Source organism: Bufo bufo, chromosome 3, assembly GCF_905171765.1.
Source record: "Bufo bufo chromosome 3, aBufBuf1.1, whole genome shotgun sequence".
Taxonomy (NCBI): Eukaryota; Metazoa; Chordata; class Amphibia; order Anura; family Bufonidae; genus Bufo; species Bufo bufo.
In genome coordinates, this window is record NC_053391.1 from 373,560,196 (window position 1) to 373,572,656 (window position 12,461).

The window sequence follows — 12,461 nt, forward strand, 5'->3', positions numbered from 1 at the left end:
GGACTTTCTTACAACCGCGGACCCGAGACTCAGGTTGTGGGAGGGAGGGTTTATGTTTTCCCCTTTTTCGGGGTGTTTGTATAAAATCTTATTGAAAATCAATAAAGATTTGATAAAAATAAAAAAAATTATCGCGATATATATCGTTATCACGATAAATGTCTTAATATCGTTATCGTGGAAATATTTTTGATATCGCCCCAACCCTACCTGCGCTACATCTCCTGTGTAACATTTGCGAGTACACTTACAAAACCTGCGCTACTGTAAGTGTGACATACTTGCAAGCATATATACCATTTAATATGCTCAAGGCGAGCAGTGGCGCTGAGCGCGGTGAAACTGTGCCTGCTGCCAGAGACCAAGAAACACACTCATCCACGATACCTAGCTTCATGTACCAGTTTGCAGGGCAGCGCAGGACACCACTCTTGAAGTCACACCAGTGCGACCAGGTGGTCGGTTGGATTGCAGCAGATGCTTCTAGTCGGTTAAGCACCACCCTGTCTTCCACAAAGTCCAGTCTCAGTAGCCAAGAGTCTGGTCAACAGAATCCTCACCCTAATTCTCCTTCCTCCCACCATGGAGAGTCTTGGCAACCAAGTGATCCCACACTCTGATCTTCCGAGGAGCTGTTTTCATCGCCATTCCTTGATTTGGGCCTCTCGCCAAGCCCGCTTGAAGAGGGACATGAAGAGATCTTGTGCACTGATTCCCAAACTCTTGAACATCCACAGTCGGAAAAAGATGATGGTGGGGAACGGCAATTAGTGTTTCACGAGGTGGATCATGATAAGACACAGTTGCCAATAAGTCAACTGCAATTAGTGTCTCAAGAGGTTCATGATGAGGAAGTATACACAGTTGTCAATAGCTGAGGTTGTTGTTAGGTCAACAAGTCAGGAGGATGAGCAGAGTGAGGAAGAGGAGGTGGTGGACGATGAAATCACTGACCCAACCTGGGAAGGTGGCAGGACAGCAGTACAGAGAAGGAAGGATCCGTAGGACCGCAACAGGCTGGAAGAGGCAGTGGGGTGGCAAAAGGGAGAAGGCGGGCCACACCAAACAGGCCCACAACTGTTCCTCGGAGCACCCCCTTGCAGCAATCTCCCTTGCCAAGGGGTAGGTGTTCCGCAGTCTGGCGCTTTTTTGAGGAAAGTGCGGATGATAAAAGAATTGTCATTTGCAACCTGTGCCGTACCAAAATGAGCAGGGGCATGAACACTAGCAACCTCACCACCACCACCAGCTTGATCCGCCACATGGCATCAAAGCACTGTAATAGGTGGGCCAAACGCCTGGGTCCACAATCAGTGTCTGCGGGTCACACCACTGCTGCCTCTTTTTTCCTGTGTTACGTGCTGGCCAATCCCCTGTCCAAGACGCAGGCCCGGATGCCTCCCGCCATGCACCTGGACTTTCACAAGCACCATCATCTACCACATCCACTTCTGTGTCTCAGCGCAGCGTACAGATATCCATACCCCATGCCTTTTTAACAAAAGCGCAAATGCCCAGCCACCCACCTGCAGGCCATAGCACTAAATGCGCACCTTTCCAAATTGCTGGCCCTGGAAATGTTGCCATTTAGGCTTGTGGACACTGAGACTTTACGCAGCCTGAGGACAGCGGCCGTTTCTCGTTACTCAGTCCCTAGCCGCCAGTGTTTTTCCCGGTCTGCCGTTCCCGCCTTACACCAGCATGTGTCCCGTAACATCACCCTTGCCCTGACCAATGCAGTTATTGTGAAGGTCCACTTAATGACTGACACATGGACAAGTGCTTTTGGCCGGGGACGCTACATTTCCCTGACGGCACACTGGGTGAACTTTGTGGAGGCCGGGAGGGAGTCGTACCCTAGGATGGCACAGACGCTACTGACTCCAAGGATTGCAGGCCCTAATTCCAATAGGATTTCTGCCACTACCTACATTAGTGGCTGCAACCCACCCTTCTCCTCCACCTCCTCTGAATTCTCATCTTGTAGCGGCAACAGGCTGTGCTAAAACTAATTTGCTTAGGTGACAAACAGCACACCGCCGCAGAGCTATGGCAGGGTATAAGGGACCAGACTGAGCTGTGGCTCTCGCCACTCAATCTACAACCAGGCATGGTTGTGGCTGATAATGGCTGTAACTTGGTGGCGGCTTTGGAGCTCAGCAAGCTCACACACATATACCATGCCTATTCCACGTGTTCAACTTGGTGGTTAACCGGTTTCTCAAAACCTACCCCAATTTGCCTGAGCTACTGGTGAAGGTGCGCCGCGTGTGTGCCCATTTCTGAAAGTCATCTACAGCTGCCGCCGGTCTGGCAATGCTGCAGCAGCACTTGCAATTGCCAGCTCACCGACTGTTGTGCGACGTGAGCACGCGCTGGAATTCCACATGCTTTGTGAGCAGCAGAGGGCAGTAGTGGAATACCAGCTGCAACATGGCCGTCGCCTTTACAGTCAGCTGCCTCTCTTCACAAGCGATGAGTGGGCATGGATGTCTGACCTCTGTGAGGTTTTACGCAACTTTGAGGAATCAAACAGATGGTGAGCGGCGATGCAGCTATTATCAGCGTAACCATCCCACTTTTGTGTCTACTAAAACGCTTGCTGCTCACAATGAAGGCGGGCGCTTTGCATGTGGAAGAGGGGGAAATGGAGGAAGACCGTACACAGGGTCATAGCCAGACCACCCTCAGTTTGTCTTCTCAGCGCGAATTGGATAATGAGGAGCAGGAGACGGTTGCCTTCGCTACAGAGGGTAGTACCCATAGCAGGTTTATTCCATCTGTTCGTCGTGGATGGGCAGAAAAGGAGGAAGAGGATGAGGAGATTGAGAATCATCCTCCTGATAAGGACAGAGAAGTCTTGTCTTTTAGGACTCTGGCACACATGGCTGACTTTGTTATGCTGCCTTTCCTGTGACCCTCGCGTTATGCACATTTTAGACAACACGGATTACTGGGTTTTCACCCTTCTCGACCCCCGCTACAAAGATAACTTCTCATCTCTCATTCCTCTGGTGGAGAGGACTAGCAAAATGGTGCAATACTAGAAGGTCCTTGTGGAAAAATTGCTCCAAAAATTTCCAGCTGACAACGCTGGCGGCAGAGTACGTAGTTCCTTTGGCAACCGAGGAGGGCAGACCAGGGGAACACACAGCAGTTCCAACAGAGGCAGGGCAACACTCTCCAAGGCCTGGGACAGTTTCATGACACCCCGCCAGCACCCTCACACTGATGCACGGCCTAGTGTCACAAGGAGAGAAAAGTTTTGGAAGATGGTGAAGGAGTACGTAGCAGACCATTACTGCGTCCTCAATGATCCCTCTGTGCCTTACAACTATTGGGTGTCCAAGCTGGGCACGTGGCACGAACTGGCGCTCTACGCCTTGGAGGTGCTGGCCTGCCCTGCCGCCAGCGTTTTGTCAGAGCGGGTATTTAGTGCTGCTGGGGGCATAACTGATAAGCGCATCCGCCTGTCAACTGAAAATTCTGACTAGTTGACTCTTATAAAAATGAACAAGGCCTGGATTGTCCCCGACTTCTCTACTTCACCAGAGGAAAGCTGCTGAACATAAAGGCACTTTAAATGTGGCTTTTATGGTGTATTGAATACACTGTATTCCCATGCACCCCTTCCACCACTAAAAAGGTATATGGTTCAGTCTCCTCCCTTTTCTCGTCCTCCTCCTCCATCATACCAACATGCTTATTAGGCTGCACTCGCTTGCTAATGTTTTAGATGGTCAGCTCAGCAGCAGACCCTTGCCCATAATGTTTTAGATGGTCAGATCAGCAGCAGGCCCTTGCTCCAAATGTTTTTGAGGGTCACCAGCAGGCCATCTATCATAATTTTTCAAGGGGGTGTATGATGCCCTTTATGTGTAACAAAGGGTGTATTGGAGTGCCGGTTCCTTGGAATTTTTGGCAGCCTTTTCCCTTAGTGCATAGGCTTTGAGTGTAGGAGTCCCACTACCTTAGTAATTGTACCACAATGTGGATGAGGCCCTCCTTTATGTGATATACAGGTTGTATCGGAGTGCCTCTTCCTTGTAATTTTTGGTAGCACTTGCACTTTATATACAAGTAAATAAGCAGGAAAGAATGTTTCCTAACAATTTTTCCTCTAAAATCGATTTTATCTTCGGTTTTGTGCGCATTATTGTCAGTCTGTAGAAGTGGCTTACTACTCGGACAACATCGTTCCCAGCAGCGACCTGCTAGTCCAAGATGCATCCAGACATCCCCATGCTGTTCCCGAACCATCTCGTTTCCATCAATTTCTGACTTTTTCATGTGAACCAGACACCCTTCCCTCTTCAGAGCAGAGCACCCAAGCATCCCAAATTGTTCTACTCGAGCACTTTGGTGCTCGATCAACAATACCAGTCACCTCTCCTGACATGTCTGTTAGTAACCACCTATGTTCTCTATAATATAACTATTCCAGAGCATCTATTATGACTCTGTTCTACCTTTTGCTTAATAGGTGGGCATTATCAGATTTGGGGGGGGGGGGGGGGGGGGGGGGGTCAATGCTGCCAGTGTCAGACTGTGCAGGAACACCACTCCAGTCAATTCAGTCATAACTTCTAGCAGGAATAATAAAGGAGCCTGAAATAAAGAATAGTGTAGTACTTACCTAGCAGATCCTGTGCTTCCACTGTGGTTCTCCTGGCCAGGCTTGTTTTAACTAGCCGTGATGTCACAGTGAAAACACGTGATAACTACAGCCAATCGTTGGCTTCTTCAGGGCAATGCGGAGGTCAATGATTGGCTGCAGTGGTCATGTGTTGTCGACATGAAGTCGCTGATGAAACCTGGTAAATAAAGCCCTACTGAGAGAACTGAAGTGGCTGCACTAGATCCGCTAGGTAATTACTGTTCTTTATTGAAGTCTAATCCTGTATGTAGTCCGGTTTTTTATTGAAACTGGACAACCCCTTTAAGGAAAGAGAGATTTGGAAGCAACTTAACTGTACACAAGTAAGTCCTAGAATGTTAGTGTTATGGCAGTTTAGGGGTGGGTTCATACTCGTGGTTGTATTACTTCTGCATTGCCCAGTGAGAAGGCGATGTCTGTCAGTGGCAGCTACCCTTTTACTCAAACCTAGTATTTTTCGCTGTCAGTTGGATCCATTAAATTAACTGCCAATCTGTCCCCTTAAAATGGCAGTGTCAATTTAGGAACCGGTAGTTGGGAGTTGCAGTGTATCTTTGTACATTTACATAATAAAGTAACAACTGCATAATTCATAATGTTCCCCATTAATAAGGTGTGATTTATTTCCTTTTTTTTTTTTTTTACATTTAGTGGCATGGAGCACTGTGAAAAGTTTGAGATTTCCGAGACTAGTGTGAATAAGGGACCGGAAAAGATCAGGCCTGAGTGTTTTGAGCTTCTTCGCGTTCTTGGAAAAGGTGGTTATGGAAAGGTAAGACATAGCTATTTCATACAGGTTTACTTCAGTTGTATTTGCCTGTTTTCCTCCAGTCCCATACAGATGAATGATGTAACAGTGTGCACACTCCATCTGCCACTCCACTCATTTTGGGGGGCCCTACAAGGTACGTGGTCCCCATTCTCATGATCTAATATTTATCTCCTATTCTTAATGGAGTGGCAGTGTGTCTGCCCAACCTGCTGCCCCATTAATTTTGTGGGGGACCTGGTGGGTATGGTCCCCCCCTTCTGATGGTGTTCTAGAGGTTGGTCACAATCTAATAGTTAACCCATATCCTGTTACTCTAACCGGGATACCCGATTAAGCTTTCACAGGCACAAAGAATTATCTTAATGGGGTTTCAAATGTTACATATGTAAAGACTGAAGTGTTATTGTCACTTCCCTCTCCCTTCCAATCTGTTACTTTGAAGAAGACTCCTGGTTTTGTACAGTTGCCTTGGAAGTTTTGCCATCCAGCATGCACTCTCATCTTTTTATGCCCAGTTTAACATTAATTCTTGAATAATGAAAAGCTATTAATATATATTTTTTCACATACTGTTTACCTTTCTATTTTCAAAATCTTTTCTAAAGAATATTAACATTATTGTTTACACCCACGCTCTGACACATTTATTCCTGTTCACATTTGTAAGGCCACATTCATACTTTGTTTCCTTGCCTCATTCTCATCAAATCCCCTAAGGTTCTCCATCCAGTACAAGGGACTGGAGTATTTCCCCATCCATGTGCTTAAAAAAAAATAATAATAATCTGCACAGATTTTTGTCTATGCCACTGGGGACAAATCCCCCCCCCCCCCCCCCACAAGAGCAAAAAAAAATTCATACCAGCATGAGACATTTTCTGGAGGAGGACTCCAGTGTTAGGGCTCGTTCACATGACCGTGACGTTTTTTGCGGATCCGCAAATAACGAATGCAGTCTATGTGCCTTTTGGAATTTGCGGAACAGAACAGGAGGCCCTTTATAGAAATGCCTATTGTCCGCAAAACGGACAAGAATAGGACAGGATACGGATTGCGGGCCCACGGATACGCAGAAAACGGCCCGTATACGGAATGCAGAATACGTTTGCGTGAACGAGCCCTTAATTGAATAGGGCTACACTTTGTTTGGCTTCATTGGCAAATCCGCAAGAGAAATCTAAGCATCGTCTTGGATTTCTGCCGCATATCTCCTTGTAAATACCATATCGGATTTGCCATAGGCAGATCCGAGACGTGACTAAACTCTAAGCTGCATACATTGGTATCCCGTGTAGACAATCCTAGATAAACAGCCAGGGCTCCACGGTACATTTTAGAAGAGGGATTTGTGCTGCTGATATAAGTAGCTTCTAATGTACTAGCTTTCTGTCACTCAACGGGAACTTTATTGTTTACATCCAGGGCCTGAAAATCCTACACACAGTGTCCCCCCCCCAAAACATCTGGTCTAAGACATATTTGTCTGGTGGCTGCTAACATGTATGTCCTGTGTCAGAGAGAACAGAAGTGACACATGTGGGAGCAGGGATGGGCAAGTACGGTGTAGCCATCTCTGGGTCTCTCATAAATCGGCAGAATTGAGGTCTCTGACCCTTGTGTGGGTTTGCATGGCCATGCATGATAGCAGCTATCCTCATAGTAGTCTGTTTCAGCAACTCACATAGACTACAATGGAGAGAGCTGCATGCATGGTTCCTATCTTCCTGGAGTGTGAACAGAGGAGAAGGGGGCTGGTTCTGCTTCCAGGCTTCCCTGCTATCAGATTGGCATATATACGGTGAATGTATTCAATGTCGAAACCAGGGCTGTGGAGTCGAGGCAATTTTGGGTACTTGGAGTCGGCAAAAAATGAACAGACTCCGACTCCTACTAGATTTAAATTGGAATAAAATAAATAAATAAAAAAAAGCAAGTTTAAATGTCCCAATTCACAAAAAAATTATAATTACCGTATTTTTCGTCCTATAAGACGCACCTGCCCATAAGACGCACCTAGGTTTTTGAGGAGGAAAATAAAGAAAATAAATATTTTGAACCAAAAGGTGTGCTTTTGGTGGGTTTTGAACTAATGGTGGTCTGTTCAAGGAATGTATGAAATACATTCGCATATTAAATACAGAGGAGTCGGAAGTACCAAAAACTGAGGAGTCGGAGCATTTATCTACCGACTCCACAGCCCTGGTTGAAACCCATTTAACCTTTATTGCAATCCAGAAACTTTTTTAATTTGCTGCAGTAATACTTTTCACCACACCGAACAGTTTCTTTTTGTGACAACGTCAGCTGTGTGACATTCTGCTAACATGCAATCCATGGTGCTTTGCTGACTCCTTCATACAATGGATGCAAGGTGTGACAAGTGAACCCCATTAACTTGCATTTGGGTTTAGTGGCATTCTGTCAGCAAGAATACTGCTGCGTCATGTACTATTCCTGTTGTCAAATGTGACCGTCTCCTGAACGGGGGGGGGGGAATGTGGACAGATTGTTGCTGAAAAACCAGTGGATAGTCTGCCTCCGACATCTGTCAATATAATAAATCTGGTCATTGAATTCCTAGTGTGTGCATAAAAAGTGTATCTCTTGTGCAGGTATTTCAAGTACGCAAAGTACTAGGAGCTCATACTGGGAAAATATTTGCCATGAAAGTACTCAAAAAGGTACGTTATGCATCTTTACACACATTTGCAAATGGTGCAACACATGATGTGTCAAATCAGTTTTCTTTTAGCTTGTCAGAGTAAAGCTTCCCTTTTTATCAGTCTATTCGGAATTGGATTGCAAGCTGTTTCCGGCCATATTTCTGCCATCTCAGTCTCTTGCTGAATCCTATTTCCTTTGCCTGCCCCTCCAGGGGCGTCAGCTCAGTACAATGGTTTATAGAACCTGCATTTAGTAAATGGGAAGGACAGAGGTGGAGTAGGAGGGAATACAAATCTGTATTGTTCACAGTGCATTCATTTATGAAGATATGCCCTGCTGCCTCCTCCCTTTATGAGCTAGAATCAAGGAGTTGTACTGTTCTTGAACACTTGACATTCGTGTATATAACAGTGACAACGGCCATTCATCTGGCTGTAACGCGTAGTCTGTGTCCTCCTCCTCCCCCCCCAGGACATTGCATCTATAGCCCCTCAGTACCAGCATATGTTTCCTGTGGATAAAATGTCTGTTTATTAGGACCCAGAATTTCTCTGTTTAGGTTTAAGTTCAGATAGACCTTTTTCATAGCAGTTCAGCATTTTTGTTTAAGAAAATGCATATCCTCAGAAAAGTAACCTAGTAATTTATCTTTTCCTCCAAGTAAATGTGCTTGCTTTTCTGAACTAATCCTATGTAATCCTTTATAATGTTATTGAATTTTCTCCTAGGCTATGATTGTGAGAAATGCAAAAGACACAGCACATACAAAAGCAGAACGTAATATCCTAGAAGAAGTGAAACACCCTTTTATTGTGGACTTAATTTATGCCTTTCAAACTGGTGGAAAACTCTACCTCATTCTGGAGTATCTTAGCGGTCAGTCACCTCATGCAACTGCAGCCATTTCATTTCACAGTCCATTGAGCACAGCCTCTCAAAGTGAACCTGTCACCTCCAACAAACATCCCAAGCCAGCAGCAGTACCTTAGAGCCGCCAGCAGTGTGTTTGTAACGATCATTTTCTTCCTGCAGGCAGCTGAAGCAAAAGCTGTAAAAACGTTCTTTAATCCCATGCCGGCGCGCTTCTCTAGTCAGGCTTGAAGTCACGGAGGCAGCGGCCCTGCCCTTTCGCTGTGATTGACAGCGCTTATGCAGAGAGTTCGGCAAAGCCAGCCAAACTGCCAGCTGTCAGTCCCAGCGAAGGGGCAGGGAAGAGGGCGCGGTTACAGTTACTTGAAGCAAGGAGGCCGCTGCCTCCGTGACTTCAAGCCTGACTAGAGAAGCGCGCCGGCAGGGGATTAAAGAACGTTTTTACAGCTTTTGCTTCATCTGCCTGCAGGAAGAAAATGATTGTTACAAACACACTGCTGGCTACTCTAAGGTACTGCTGCCGGCTTGGGATGTTTGTTGGAGGTCACAGGTTCCCTTTATTGAAACACAACGTCAGAGAAAACCGATCCGTCCCCATTGACTTGCATTGTGGGCCATGACGTCATCCCAGGACGGAAAGCAAACTGTTGCATGCTGAGGTTTGCTCTCCAGTATGAGAACGGAATGCATTTTGGAGCACTCCTTTCTGTTCAGTTACGTTTTAAATTTTACATCTTAAGTTTCTCAACTGTTTTCTTTTGTATTTTTGTTTAGGTGGAGAACTCTTCATGCAGTTGGAGCGTGAAGGGATATTTATGGAAGATACTGCCTGGTGAGTAAATTACATTTTTCTGTCAGTCCCTGAAAACTTTTAAAATGAAGCAACCATAAAGCGCTTCCTTCTTCTAACCTATTAAGTCAGTGTTGACCAATTTCCTTTCATCCATCGTTTTATTCAAGTGAAGTGTAGCAATTGATTTTGTTATAAGCGTATTGTTAAGATAGAATTCAGAGTTGGGCTGTGCTGAAGGTGAACTGCAGTATCTGATACAGCCGCAGCAGTGAAGGCCATCATTCAGCCAATTAGGATAGGCCATCAGTGAAAATTCTTGAAAGTGTACTCTTGTGAGATCAAGGCCTCACGCACACGTAGTTCCTGTAGCTCTGTATACTGATGCGCCTCATGGTAAAATATCTCAGAAATATGGCATGCAGTGCATTGGTTAAGAATCAGACAGAAAAAAACCTCTGCCTATATTAAAATGAGACATTTGAGGTACAATAACGCCCCTTGCACCTCTAGGTTCCCAAAAGTATGAGAGTTTTTAAAACTTGACACATTTTGAGACAGTTTAATCATCTTACTTGAACCTGAACTTACATCAGTAGGTTTTGAATTTCATCCCTTAAAGTTTTTTTTCCAGGATTTAGAAGGAATGGCTTAGTACTGAATATTTATACCCAGTAGTAGCTCCTGCACTGGAAGTCAAGGCGAGAACTACACATCCCTGTCCATTGTATAGTGGACAGAGCTGATCACTGCACCGCTGCTCCCATTAGAGTAAATGAAACCAGCGCTGTAGTTACCAGCTATATCCGCTACCTTTGGCACTTCAGCTGCTGTGAAACTATAACTCCCAGCATGCAAACATGCTCAGCTGTTTTTGTAACTCCCATAAAAGTGAATGGAGCACTCTGGGAGTTGTAGTTTCAGAACAGCTGGAGTGCCGGAGGTTGCTGATCCTTAATTTACGCAATTGATTGATCTGTCAGTAGTTCTACAAAGTCTCTATGTAGCCCAGGCCTTACTATCCGAATAAAGATGAAATGGATGACATGTTCTTCTTTGGAACAGACTTAAAAGATGGCCAATGGTAGAATATGGCATGGGACAAAGAATAGATTTTTCTGTGCTGAATCTCTACATGTAACGTACTGTTTTTATATTATTAATCCCGGTTTATTTTCAGCTTTTACTTAGCAGAGATCTCAATGGCTTTGGGACATTTACATCAGAAAGGAATAATTTATCGTGATCTGAAACCAGAGAACATCATGCTCAACCATCAAGGTGGGGATACAGTAACTTGCAACTCTCTCCTTGGGTGAAATTTTAAGAACTTTTGTTGTCAGTGTTTGATTAAAGGAAATTGTCACAAGCTTTGTGCTGTGCTATCTGAGGCTAGCTTGAATTGTTGACAGATTCAGTTTCTGTATCATTTTTTTTGCAGTACTTTTCATAAAGACTTTGTATCAGTGGGAGTCATTTATTAAGGGCTGTTTCACATGAGCATGTGCAGTCCAGAAGTTACGCAAAATGTTTTGAATGTGATCTTGCTTGTCTTGCAGGAGTGCACAACATTATTATGATTTATAATGCTGTATAATGCCTCTGCATGACCTTATTGCTACTGAATCAGTGACCTAAAGCTGTTAGTATGATCTTGTAGAAGTAAGGTCATGGAGAGGCACACAGCGTTATAAATCAGTATAATGCTGCGCGCTCCTGCAAGATGGACATTGTCAAGAATGGAGGATCACGTTCACACACGGAGCATAATTTCTGGACTGAACACATTTGTGTAAAACGGCCCTAAGTGTTTTTTTTTTTAACTACTATTTGTCGCCGTTACTGCCGGAAGATTCACCTAATTTATGATGAGTCGTGTGCCTCATCATAAATTTGGTGCATCTTTGGTAGTACACACCCCTGCCAGAAAGACCACGCCATATATTTGCTGTACTACTGTATGGATATAATAAAGGTCTGCAGACAAAACTTTAAGTAGATATATATTAGAAAATTGTTCAACGTCCTATTCTCTACATAAATGTACTCATTAAAACCGAAAAAACTTTGTTAAACACTGCACCTAAACTTTCTGAAAACGTGTGTGATCGGTCACAGATTCTTGCTGTTTTTGATAGTTGTATTTTGTTTCTCTTTTTTCTAGGACATGTTAAACTGACAGATTTTGGACTTTGTAAGGAATCCATTCATGATGGCACAGTAACACATACATTTTGTGGAACCATAGAATACATGTGAGCATTTTATTTTTAACATTTTTATGAACTTGAGTACAGATATAATTAAAGAATACGGTCACGAGTTGTTTTTTTTTTTTTTTGTTGTAATGTTCACTTATTTTTTTTTTTGCTTGCTGAATGAGTGAATATAGTTTTCTCACCCATATTCATTAGGGAATCTCCTGAAGATTTTTTATTTTAGTTTTTTTTCCCTTCTTTTTCAGATTGGAAAACAGTGGACGCCTCGCCTCCCTGTTCTCCCGGGGTCGAGTTGCGCCAGTGCCGGTCACCCGCACTGCTGCCTCCCCCACAGAAGACAAGGTGGACCAGGGCAGCCTCGCTCCCCTGCATCCCGCCAGCCAAGGGGTCACCTAGGTCTGCCAAAGAGAAGACCCTCCCGCCATACCAGACTCCTGCCACTCCGGTGCCAGCTGCTGAGAAGGTGACCCTGCTGGAAAAGGTGACCTT

The 12,461-nt window shown here is 44.7% G+C and overlaps 1 protein-coding gene across 1 annotated transcript in view; it reads left to right on the plus strand.

Moving 5' to 3' along the window:
- Positions 1–12,461, plus strand: part of RPS6KB1 (ribosomal protein S6 kinase B1) — a 58,844-nt gene that overhangs the window by 14,608 nt on the left and 31,775 nt on the right. Inside the window, exons 3-8 of the mRNA XM_040424669.1 lie at positions 5,309–5,429; positions 8,042–8,110; positions 8,822–8,969; positions 9,738–9,795; positions 10,934–11,034; positions 11,918–12,008. Of these exons, the coding sequence (XP_040280603.1) occupies positions 5,309–5,429; positions 8,042–8,110; positions 8,822–8,969; positions 9,738–9,795; positions 10,934–11,034; positions 11,918–12,008 (588 nt within the window). The remainder of the gene's footprint in view (positions 1–5,308; positions 5,430–8,041; positions 8,111–8,821; positions 8,970–9,737; positions 9,796–10,933; positions 11,035–11,917; positions 12,009–12,461) is intronic.